The 12,960-nt window shown below is 45.1% G+C and overlaps 1 protein-coding gene across 2 annotated transcripts in view; it reads left to right on the top strand.

The window, feature by feature from the left end:
- The first annotated feature begins 6,587 nt into the window (after nucleotides 1-6,587).
- Nucleotides 6,588-12,960, top strand: part of LOC137384025 (biogenesis of lysosome-related organelles complex 1 subunit 4-like) — a 31,660-nt gene continuing 25,287 nt past the window's right edge. Inside the window, exon 1 of one of the 2 annotated variants that reach the window (XM_068057599.1) lies at nucleotides 6,588-6,895. In XM_068057599.1, coding sequence (XP_067913700.1) covers nucleotides 6,641-6,895 — 255 coding nt within the window. In that variant the 5' untranslated portion in view covers nucleotides 6,588-6,640. The remainder of the gene's footprint in view (nucleotides 6,896-12,960) is intronic. The other variant, XM_068057593.1, reaches the window with a different exon arrangement.

The raw sequence follows: 12,960 nt of genomic DNA, 5'->3' as shown, positions 1-12,960 counted from the left end.
TTGATCCCAATTACAGCACAATAATAAACAACAAATGTATGTATATTCATAACAAGTGAATGATATGTTTTTTCAACTGAATCTTTTGTTGTTCATAGTGTTCTTTTCAGTTCAATGAGTCAATAAAACTTAGTCTTTGTGCATCAATAAATGTGTATCCAGTGTTCTCTTTAGCAACTGTTCTCAATGCTGAATAGACCATTAAAAAAAAACTTGATCTTTATAAAAGAATTCCCTATGTTCTAGTAGGCACGCTCAGCTGAAAAACTGCTTATATTTGGCTGTCATCTTGATATTCTGCCTTGATCTGGTGGACCTAGTCAGCCAGCTTTGCTGTGCTGCAGTCACAGATGTTGTGACTGTTGATTTCTCTGCTCTAGGTCTTGTGGATGCAGATGCTCCTTCATGTTTCTGAAGCTGGTGTTTGTCAGTCTCAGCTATGACGGGTGTGCTACCCATTGCTAGTGCATGGGAAGGGTTTTCCTTACTCTCTCCACTTTGAGCCGTCATCCGATCTGCTTCTCGATGATTCTCTCGTGGGCTGACTCACCGGCCCAGATTGAGCAAGAGGTTGTATCAGTTCATCCATCAGTCTCAGGAATTTACGATTTCTCCTGTAGACTTATCCTGTCTCTGTCTGACGTAGGTAAGATCTGGGTCCTACTTTGTCTTTACACCAGCCTACCCTCCATTCAAGGCCTTGACTGTCTGGCTGGATTCTGACTGGCTGTCCTATCCCCAGTTTTGTCATATTGCTTCTTTGCTTGTTGTTTTCTGTGTTGAATGTTCTCAGCTATTCCTTCTACTACATGTGGTTTCAGTAATTTCTCAGGTGTAGGTAGTAGGGGCTGGTACGATGAGACATCCTGTATCAGGCTGCTTCCACTCTCATTGGGCGTGTTGCACCAATCTAGGACTGCCAAGCAGGCATCTCGCTCTTCTCTTGAAGTTTCCTTGAGAATATTCTTTGCTATCTTCATTGCTGATTCAGCCTTCCCGTTGCTCTGGCTGTGTAGTGACGATGTTGTGATTTTTTTTTTATTCATTCATGGGATATGGGCATCGCTGGCCAGGCCAGCATTTATTGCCCATCCCTAAATGCCCTTGAGCAGGTGGTGGTGAGCTGCCTTCTTGAACCGCTGCAGTCCATGTGGGGTAGGTACACCCACAGTGCTGTTAGGAAGGGAGTTCCAGGATTTTGACCCAGCGACAGTGAAGGAACGGCGATATAGTTCCAAGTCAGGATGTTGTGTGACTTGGAGGGGAACTTGCAGGTGGTGGTGTTCCCATACATTTGCTGCCCTTGTCCTTCTAGTTGGTGGAGGTCGCGGGTTTGGAAGGTGTTGTCTAAGGAGTCTTGGTGCGTTGCTGCAGTGCATCTTGTAGATGGTACACACTGCTGCCACTGTGCGTCAGTGGTGGAGGGAGTGAATGTTTGTAGATGGGTTGCCAATCAAGCGGGCTGCTTTGTCCTGGATGGTGTCGAGCTTCTTGAGTGTTGTTGGAGCTGTACCCATCCAGGCAAGTGGAGAGTATTCCATCACACTCCTGACTTGTGCCTTGTAGGTGGTGGACAGGCTTTGGGGAGTCAGGAGGTGAGTTACTTGCCGCAGGATTCCTAGCCTCTGACCTGCTCTTGTAGCCATGGTATTTATATGGCTACTCCAAATCAGTTTCTGGTCAATGGTAGCCCCTGATATGCTCAAACTGCCAGGTTCATGCAAATTCTTCATACTCTCTTGCCACAAATTGGGGCCCATTGGCAGTTATCACCCTATCTGGCCTGTCATATCTTGCAAACTGGACCCGTGTGTGTTTGACTTGCTGCAGCTGTGGTGTCACCTGTTAGTCTATCCACCTTTCAGTAATCACTAGTGATCTGCTGCTATCAAGTAGTCCTCACTCCAGTAGCTAAACAGATCGTGTGACACAACACTTCAGGGACGTGACTGTATGTCATATGACAACATTGGCTCTTTCTGCTGCTTTGTCTGAAAAGCATTGCACGTGCTACATTGTGTTACTTTGTCTTTCAGTTGTGCAACCATTCCCAGCTAGAAAAGAACATCTCTGGCTCGTCTGATGCAAGCGCCTACTCTAAAGTGACTGTTGTGGATTCTCTCCAACATCAGTGACACCATTGCTTTAGGTACAATGACTTTCATTCCCTTGTAAAGAATTCCATTCTGCACTGTTATCTTCTCTCTGAAATTGAAGTACTCTCGAACTGAGACTGCTCTTTCATCTGGCCATCCATTCATCACCATGGATGCCAGTATTTGTAATGTCTGATCCCTCAAAGTCTCTTTCTGGAGATGGATGGATATTACATCAATCACTTTCGGATAGTCTGCTTGATCAATCTGTACTATTTCATCATAGATTTGATCAGCCTTTCTGTTATGGGATTCATATATGTAGTCTCTACTCAACCCATCAGCTATGCACATCTCTTCCCAGGACAGTACTTGACATCTAGCTGGTAGTTCTGTAATCTCAGCATCATTCTTTGAAGCCTCTGTGGAGCACTGTGAATGGCTTTGCTGAAGATTGGAACAAGTGGCTTGTGATTAGCGTGCACCATGACCTTCCTCCCCTTGTATGTAAAGGTCAAACCTCTCGCAACTGACGACTATGGCCAAACATTCCTTCTCTATTTGAGCATAGTTGCACTCTGCTTTGCTCAAGGCTCGTGACGCAAAGATAACTGGCTGGCCACTCTGACGAAGGGTGGCTCCAAGTCCTTTCTCTGATGCATCACATTGGATTGTGACCTCTTCATGCAGGCTGTAGTACTTCAACACTGGAGCTTGCATGAGAAGTTGTTTGATCTCATGTAGTGTTTGAACATGGTGTTCTAGCCACTCAAAGTGAACATCTTTGTCCATCAATCTCCTTAGTGGCTTTGCAACCTGAAACAGTTTGGATCGGAACTTTGTCAGGTATGCAACACACCCAAGAAGATGCTGCACTGCCTTCTTGTCTTTAGTGACTGGCATCGCCATGATGGCCTTTATTTTGTCCAGATCTGGATGTAGGCCATCCCCTGTCAGTATGTGTCCCATATAAGGCACTGATGAGATGAAGTTGAAGCTTCTTGCTGTTCAAGTTGACTTCTCTTGCTCTCTGCAGGAACTTATCTAAGTTCTTGCCATGGTCTGCTGCTGCTTCCTGGTGGGTGTCACCACTGCCAAATATCAGAAAGCCATCAGTTATGACATCAACACCATCCAAGCCTTCAATAATTTCATACTGCATCATTGAAGCTCTTCCAGGGCTGTTGATATCCCAAACGGCATATGTGCCCATCTATAGCGGCCATAGGGTGTAGCAAACATTGTGAGAAGACTACTCTCTTCATCTAGTTTCATTTGCCAAAATCCATCTTTTGCATCAAGAACTGAGAAGACATGGGCTTTAGAATGCCTCAGTAGGATGTCATCTACAGTGGGAATAGGATAGTGTGGGTGGTTCAGAGCCTCATTCAAGTCCCTAGGGACAATACAGATTCAAAGTTTGTTAGGCTTCTTCACAATGACTGCACTGATGGTTGTGTAACTTTGACAAGGATTCGCCATTCTTCAAGTTTACAGAACTTCTGCTTCAGTTCCTGCTTCAAGGGAGTAGCTACTTTACGAGCTGCATACTTCACTGGAGGTACTGTGACATCTATGTCGAGGTGATACTCCCCTGGAAGGCAGCCTAAGCCTTCGAAAACATTGGCATACTCGTTGATTACATCTGTTTAACTTCCTTCAATGTCTCTAGGGTATTTATTGTAATCAATCCCATCTGGAGTGATGTTTTGCTTGACAGAAGAGGCATCTGTTGCACATCCACTACCTTGAAAGTGACCTTGTGCACACAACCCTTATGTTGGCAGAAAGATCACGCTCTCCTCTTACAGGAATATTAGTTCCATTATAGAGTCTAATCTTTGTCATGCTAGGTCTTAGCATTGGATGTCCTGTCTTATCAGTCTCACACAACTGCCTAAATGATATGACACTGCATGTTGTTCCTGAATCAACTTGGCACACTATCAGTTGTTTGCCACAAAATAATGGTACGGTTAATTTCTTTCCTTCATCATGAATGTGGAGAGCTCCAACTTCCTCAATAGCTTATGTCTCATCCTCTGAATCTGACATCTCATTATCATCCTGTACTTGATGTAGTGCTAAAGCTTTCCTTTTGCAGACAGCCTGGAAATGGTTCACCTTGTCACATTTCCTGCAGACCTTTCCATACGCTGGACATTTTTCTCATCCTTTTCCATGACTTTCTCCACACTAGGGACACATGTTGGAAATCTTGTGGCTTCTTTGTGTAGGCCTTTGGCTGTGTGATGTCTTTTGCAGGCATTTCTTCACGCCGTAAGTCTGCTTTGAGGAGCCTGCTGACCTTGTCTTGGACTTGGAAGATAACTTGACATGGCTGTAGTGCATCTCTTCTTGCTCTCCAACAACTTTGAGTTGCTGATGAGCAGCCTCACTAACTTCAAGGTCTGCAATAGCCTTCTTCAGATCAAATACTGTATCCTGCTGTCTAAACAATCTGGCTTGAGCCCGTTTATCTGGACAGTCTAGCACCAGCCTATCTCTCAACATTTCGTCAAGTAGTGTAACAAACTTGCAGGGCTCAACTAACTGTCTCAATCGGACCACAAACTGGTCAACACTCTCATTTGGCTGCTGGCTGGCACAATGAAAAATGTATCAGTCATACAAAACATTCCTTGCAGGTGAGGTGCAAAATGTTCAGATAATTTGTCAAGTATCTTGCTTGGCTCTCTTGCATCATCCTCACGCATTCCAAGCATGCTCAGTCTCCCTTTGCACTCCTGACATATTACAGCCCCCAGGGTAGCCATCTGGATTGTCTTTAGCTTCTTATCCAGTTCTGTAGCCACTAGATAATCTTGACAGAATACTTCAAAAACTTTCCAGTTCACCTCTAAGATCACCTTGCAGCACGCACATCAGCTGCGGTGCTGGAATCTGGCAACACACCATTTTGACTACATGGGTAAGTCACTCAGACGGTACTCACTACTCCGACAAACTTTGTGTGAAGAGACGATGTGAATCTCTCAGGCTACTATCCAACATGTCAGCAATCCGCCGCTTTTGACACCATGTTTGGTTTGGGTTGACACAAAAGATAGCACAAGTTTGTGTCTGTGTGGGTGTTTGGCCCTAGTTATTCGAGGGAGCCAATATAAATAGGCTCACATCAAGTCACACACAGGGTCTTAAAGATAGCCTGCTGTGGTTATCACAACAGCACAACAAACAGAATTACAGAATTATTACAGCACAGAAGGAGGCCATTCACCCCTGCTCGCCGAATGAGCAATTCACCTAGTGCAATTTCCCTGCCTTCTCCCCTGAGGTTTTCTAGCACTCTCAAAAATATTCACATGCATTTAACTAAGACTGTAACAAGTCATGTTCTCCTCAGATACCATAACAGCGGAGATAATGATTTCAAAAGGATATTGGATGGGCACTCAAGGGAAATAAACTTGCAGGGTTATGGGGATAGAGTAGATGAATGGGACTAATTGTATTTCTCTAGAGAGCCAGCATGGACTCGTTGGGCCAAATGGCCTCCTTCAATGCCATAATGACTCTATAACTCCTTGTAGACATGGGCACAAACTATAGAACAGGTCAGTTTAGAAACAGATGAGCCAGTATCACCAGGAAACCACAAAATGTATGAGAGAAGCTATCTTGCTCAGGTATGTAAACCATCTGATCAACTGGAAGTAAAAAGTGAAAGAATTCCATTAACAGGAACTTCTGTTTTGAAAAAGATACATAATTATACATGAGACAGAGTCCTAACCAATTCTATATATATTTATTAGATAGGTAAATAAAATTGTTCTTGATATTGAGCAAGTAGTTGGGGTTACGAAGAAGGGTCACTGACCCGAAACGTTAACTCTGCTTCTCTTTCCACAGATGCTGCCAGACCTGCTGAGTGAATCCAGCATTTCTTGTTTTTGTTTGGGGTAGAAGCATGTTGCCAGGGCAGAGAAAGCTTTGCTCTGTGAAGGAATAAAGGAATCCTTCCACTTTATTTAACTTAATTGTGCCTGATGTAGACACTGGATGTTGGAAACTGATTTGTACCTTTTGGTAGTCCGCTCACTGTTGTGCATGCAGTTTTTCCGCGAAACGACAGTTTAGTTTCAGCCAAGCCATGTAACCAGTGCAGTCTTGCTGAAGCCACGTGCAAATGTACTTAAGGCAACTTTGTGTAGAAATCACAGCAAAATAGTGCAGATGCTGGATAGAAATCCTCTCGTTCTTGTTTGATTGGTACAACTTTGCCCAGCTGGAAGGGAGCGGAGCAGACGGTCTGGAAGGGGGCGGGGCCTGAGCCTGGGCCGGGCAGAAAGAGGGCGGGGCCTGAGCCTGGGCCGGGCAGAAAGAGGGCGGGGCCTGAGACTGGGCTTGGCTGCAAGGGGTGTGGCCTGAGCCGGGCAGAGGGCGGGTCCTGGCTTGGCTGGAAGGGGTGTGGCCTGAGCCGAACAGCCAGAGGGCGGGGCCTGTCCGGCCTGGAAGGGGTGGGGCCTGAGCCTAACAGAAAGAGGGCGGGGCTTGGGCCGCCTCCGTGATTGTGGACGATGGAGGAAGAGCGTATTCGAGCTCCTGCGGTAACTGTAGGTCCCGGTTCCCGTGGTAGGCCGAGCGGCCGGGTCAGTAGACAGGGGGAGGAGGAAGAAGAAACAGAGGAGGAGGAGGACGGGACAGGCTGTTCGGTGGAGGGTCTGGCGATGGAAGCTGTCGGCGAGGCCGGTGCGGAGAGTGAGCAGGAGGCGGTGCTGTGGCGCACAGCGCGCTGTTACTCGAGCTATTTAACAACTGCTGCCGGGGAGGAGGTAAGTGGCCGGGGGCACTGTGCCCTTGCTTGGGGTGGGGGGTTGCTGTTTACTGGCCCCCGGAGCGGGACTGAACTTCCTTGCCCAGCGGATGGGCTGACTGGGCGGCGCCATTCACTTCCTCACAATTGTAGGAAAGTTGAAGCTGCGGCTTGTACTGCATCTGAGGTACTCAGTGTCGGTGCAAAGTGCAGCGAATCAGGTCAATAGCAGTGGCATTTAAGTAGGAATACAAAACACAGTGATAATACATAGCAAATCAGTTAGAATTTGTGAAGAAAGTTGATGTTTTGAGTTTTGTAGATTTGTTCTGTCTGTATCCGAACTCGCACCAAATCCCCTATCACCCCTATTCTCGTTGATCTACATTGGCTACTGGTCCTGCAACACCTCGATTTTAAAACTCAACTCATCCTTGTGTGTAAATCCCTTGGTGACTTGGAAACATTGTGAACTGTGAGGAGGATAGTGTAGGACTTGTAAAAAGACAGACAGGTCAGTGGAATGAACAGACAAGTGGCATCTGAAATTTAATGCAGAGAAATGTGAAGTGATTCATTTTGGTAGCAGGAAGATTGAGAGACAATATAAAGGGTACCATTCTAAAGGGGGTACAGGAGCAGAGGGACCTGGGTGTATATGTGCGTAAATCATTGCAGGAGGCAGAACAGGTTGAGAGAGCAGTGAATAGAGCATACAGCATCTTAGGCTTCATTAACGGGCATAGAGTGCAAAAGCGAGGAAGTTATGTTAAACTTGTATGGAACACTCGCTTGATAACTGGAGTATTGTGTCCAGTTCTGGGTGCCACACCTTAGGAAAGATGTGAAGGTATTAGACTATGTGCAGAAAAGATTCATGAGAATTGTTCCCGGGATTAGGTTACGTTGATAGTTTGGGACTGTTTTCATTGGAGGAGAAAGTTGAGAGGAGATTTGATAGAGGTGTTCAAAATCATGAGGGGTCTAGACAGAGTAGATAGGGAAAAACTTCCCATTGGTGGAAGGATCGAGAACAAGAGGGCACAGATTTAAGGTGTTGGCAAAAGAAGCAATGGCGACATAAGGAAAACGTTCTTCTCTCAGTGAGTATTTAGGATCTGGAATACACTACCTGACAGTGTGGTGGAGGCAGGTTCAATCAAGGCATTCAGGAGGGTATTGGAGTGTTATCTGAAAAAGAAAAATGTGCAGGGGAGAAGGCAGAGGAGTGGCACTAGGTAAATTGCTTTTTGAGAGCCAGCATAGATACAACAGGCTGAATGGCCTCCTTCTGTGCTGTAACAATTCTGAGATTCTGTGAGTGAGCCCCTCCCTAACTCTGAAACCTCTTCTAGCCGTTTTGAATCGTTGAATACTTTCGCCCACTATTGATAACCATGCCTTGAGCTTTCTAGACCCCAAGTCTGGAATTTCCTCCCTAAACCTTTCCTTCTTTAAAATCTACCTCTTTGACAAAATGTTTGGTCACCTGCCCTAATGGCTTCTTTAGCTTGGTCAATTTTTGTCTGATTACAATCCTGTGCATTACCTTGGCATTTTATTATGTTATGGACTTCCTCACAGCTATTTTGGTGAATGAATGATGAATTAAAAATATTTTGGTGATGTTGGTTGAGTCAGGAATGTTGGTCAGGATACTGAGAGAACGGCGTGCTATTCTTTCATTAGTACCCAAAGATCTTCTGCAGCCTCTTACCCCCAGCAGATGGGGCCTCAGTTCCAGTATCTCAGTCTAAAGATGACAGCTGTGACAATATAGCAATCCCTCAGTACAGCACTGAAGTTTTGGTCTACGTATGCACTGAAGTCCTGTATCGGACTTGAACCCACTAATTCGGATTTGGGTGAAAATCCTAGCTGCTGTGCCAAGCTGATATGTAGAAATGAAAATCTCATTAAAAAAGGTTGTCAGGATGCCAATCTCATTGCATTGCATCCTTTGGTACATTTCTGATAAAGAATCCACAGGAATGTCACTAAGTGATGTCACCACTGCTAAGACTGCCTATTTCCACCTCTGTATCATCACCTGGCTTGGCCCCTGTCTCAGCTCGCCTGCTAAAGCCCTCATCCATGTCTTTGTTACTTCCAGAGTTGACCATTCCTATGCACTCCTGACTGACCTTCCATGTTCTGCTCTGTAAACTTGATATCAAAACTCTGCTGCCCATGTCCTTACACCAAGTCTTGTTCACGTGTGCTTGCTGACCTACATTGGCTCCAGTTAAGCGCAACGCTGTCGATTTAAAAAAATAAAATAAAATTCTCATCCTTGTTTTCAAATCCCGCTGTGACCTCACCTCTCCTTATCTCTGTACGCTTCTCCAGCCCCACAGCACACTGAGATAGCTGCCTCTCTCTCTAATTCTGGCCTCTAGGGCATCTCAAATGTTGTACCATTGGTGGCCGTGTCTTTAGCTGCCAAGTCCTATATGTTGGAATTCCCTCCCTAAACCTCTCCTCCTCTACCCCTCTTTCCTGCTTTAAGATGCTCCTTAAAACCCAACTCTTTGACCAAGCTTTTAGCCATCTACCCTAATATCACCTTGCATAACTCGGTGTCAAAATTTACTTTAAAACGCTCCTGTGAAGCACATTGGAAAGTTTTATTGTGTTAAAGGCACTATATAAATGTGAATTGTTGTGTGTCAACATTTACAGGGTCTCCCAACACACAGTTTGAAAACCATTGTGACTATGGTGAGTGGCAGAGATGTCTAATATGAGGACTTCCTTTGTCTCTGCAGGTTCCTGTAGATGCTGTTAGCAACACTGGTGGGGTACTTCTAGTGCCTGCATTTACATAGGGGGATGTGGGGTCTAACTTTTCAAACATTTCGGGATTGGGTGACCAGACAGTAGGGGTTTCCATTTGGGATTCCTCCTGGACTCTCTTTAACCTGCCGCCTTTGTCCTTTTTTCCTCCTTCCTTTCTAACCTTTTGCCAGCCTTGTGCCTGCTTGTCCTCTTTTGTTCTCGGCAGGGATCCCTTACAGTCCACCAGCCCTCTGCTGGAGGGTCCAACGAACACTGATACAGGACTTAGGGGTGCAGATTTCACTGTAGGTTAGGGTTTCCCCTTAACCTAGCACATGTGGCAACTCCTACAGTGCTCCACCACATCTTTGTGGCGTTTTGGCCAGTCAAACTGCCGTCTTATGTAGATTTTGGTTTTTCGTATACTGACATGTACAGCCACTGTAATCTCATGGGCCATTCTTAATATTTCTCTCCGGTACCTCTGTGACACCACTAACTGGTGAACCACTGTCCACCCCTTGCTCTCAGGTCTGTGAGGAGAACTCCACTTCCTCATTGCTACCATCTAAAGAATGAGGTACTGATCAGGGACTCCCTCTGCTTCAATTTTGGACTGGGCAGCCTATGCTAACACTGTCAATACTGGGTCAGCTTGCTGAGCCTCAGCTAGGGAAGATCCATTTAACTCATTCCCTGGGTCTAACTTTCCAAAGAAAGTCTTAGACAGACAGACTTCATGGTCATCTGCCTGCAGTGCCAATTCAGTTTTCTCTAGGGGAGCAGGTTTGATCATGGCCTGATTCACTACACATTCAGGGAAACGGCAGGGGATTGTCTCCTGCCACAGCCCTGTCTCTCTGACCTCCTGCAGTGTATCTTTCACTACTGGTGAAACTACCATCTTCGTCCCCATCAGATCATTACCTAGGAGCAGGTCAACCCTGTCCACAGGCAAACTAGGGACAATCCCTAAGGTCAATGGTCCCGAAACTAGGTTGCCCTCCAAGTGCACCCGGTGTAAATGTACACTGTCCTCCAATACATTCTCCACCATTCTGATGTTTACTGCACTCTAGTGGCCCCTGTGTCCCTGAGGATTACTATGTGCTTGCTTGCCCCTCTCGAGGGGTTCTGGGTTACTCTACCTTCAGACACAAAACCCTGATAACCCTCAGGAATCCTATTAAATTTTCCTGCGCTTGCCCCATTTCGTTGGGGCCCAGTGCATGCTTTAAAACTTGTTTCGACGTAGGAGTCTTTTCTCTTGTGGTTTAAGTGACTTCATTGGATCTGGAGATTATTGAAAGAGAGAGAGCCAGACAGGAGAGAGGCTATTGTTCCAAGTTTAGATGCAATCTGCAGTCTTACCCAAACTGTCCTGTGAGCAGTTCAAAACCAGACTTGGGCTAGCAGGTTAGTCATGTGACTTTTTAAACAAACGCCAGCGCTTGTGGATTCCAAAGTCTCGGTGGGTGGGTGTAGTGCTGTCTCTTACCCGACAAAATGTGGATCACCATTTCCCAGCCCAGTCTCTGTTAATTGACTCAGTGAGCAATTCTTTTGTCTCTCCAAGCACTGTCTCTAAGTATGCAAATGTTTTTCCATCCACTGCTGATCTCTTTAAACATGTCATCTCTTTACTCCAGCAACAGTTTAAAATTGATGTTCAAATGACAAAATTAATATGCCTCATTCTTGGCAGGTGGGGGTTTTCATGACAGGTGCCAAGATCTGGTTGTTTCAGCGACTTGAGACATGCACAGTTTAATAGAAATGGTGATTTTATGTTTCATTTGGCTGCAGCTTCTATGATGCACAGCTATGCAGCCCATGGAGATGTGCTTAGACAGGCCTGCTCGATGGTACTGTTTAGAGTCAGTCATTACACCAACAGAAGGAGGCCATTCGGCCCATTAAGTCCACACTGGCTCTGTCTTGAGCAATCCAATCAGTCCCATTCCCTGCTCTATCCCCGTAGGCTTGCAAGTTTATTTCGTTCAAGTGCCCATCCAATTGCACTCATTCATCGTCTCCGCTTTCACCATCCTCACAGGCAGTGCGTTCCAGGTCATTACCACTCACTGTGTAAAAAAAAAAAGTTCTTCCTCACATCCACCCTGCATCTCTTGCCCAAAACCTTAATTCTGTCTCCCCTAGTCCTTGTACCATCAGCTAATGGGAACAGCATTTCTTTGCCTACCTTATCTAAAACTGCCATAATGTTGTACGTCTCTATCAAATTTCCCCTCATTCTCCTTTGCTCCAAGGAGCACAAGCCCAGCTTCTCCAGCCTAACCTTGTAGCTAAAATCCCTCATCCCTGGAACCATTCTGGTATATCTCCTCTGCACTCTCTCTCGGATGCTCACATCCTTCTTAAAAGTGTAGTGACCAGAACTGGATACAGTACTCTAGTTATGCCCTAACGAGAGCTTTATGCAGCTTCAGCATAACTTCCCTGCTCTTGTACTCATACCTCTATTTATGAAGCACAAGATCCCATATGTTTTGCTAACTACTCTCATGTTTTGTCACCTTCAAAGATTGATGCACATGCATCCCCAAGTCCTTCTGTTCTTTTTCACTCTTTAGAACTGTGCCATTTAGTCTATACTGCCTCTCCCTATCCCTTCTGCCAAACTAACACATCTCTGTATTAAATCCCATCTGCCACTTTTCTGCCCATTCTGCTAGCCTATCTGTCATATTGCAGTTGATTGGTATCACCCTCACTGTCTGCCACACCACCAAGTTTGATATCATTAGCAAATTTTGAAACTTTACTTTGTATTCTAATATCCAAGTCATTTTTTACATATATTTTTAAAAAAGCAGTGGTCCTAGCATTGAACCTTGGGGAACGCCACTGTCTACCATCCTCCAGTTTCAAAAACAACCATTTACCGTGACTCGCTGTTTTCTGTACTTATGCCAATTTAAAAATTTGTATTTGTAAATTTGTAAAATAAAAATATTTAGTAGCATGAAGTTCTGCGCAACAGAGTGCTGAACTCGGGAATTTAAGTGTGGGAATTCAGTGCAGTGAGGGAGGAGGTCCTGTTCAGAATAAGCAGTGATCTAAGAAAGGGAACTGGAGACAGTGAGGCCTGAGAGCTGTTGAGGCATTAATTAGAGCAGGTAGGTGATTGGTGAGTTTTAAGGTTTTTTTTCTTTCTCAACTAAGGCGGTAGTTTAAACTGGTACTGGGGAAATACAAGTATTAAATTTGTAGCTTAACTAGTTAACTTGTAGTTATATTAAGTAGTTTATCAGTATTTTTATTTGAATTAATTAAATTAAATTA

Source organism: Heterodontus francisci, chromosome 2 (assembly GCF_036365525.1).
Source record: "Heterodontus francisci isolate sHetFra1 chromosome 2, sHetFra1.hap1, whole genome shotgun sequence".
In the NCBI taxonomy this organism is placed as follows: Eukaryota; Metazoa; Chordata; class Chondrichthyes; order Heterodontiformes; family Heterodontidae; genus Heterodontus; species Heterodontus francisci.
This window is presented reverse-complemented; position numbering and strand designations above follow the sequence as displayed.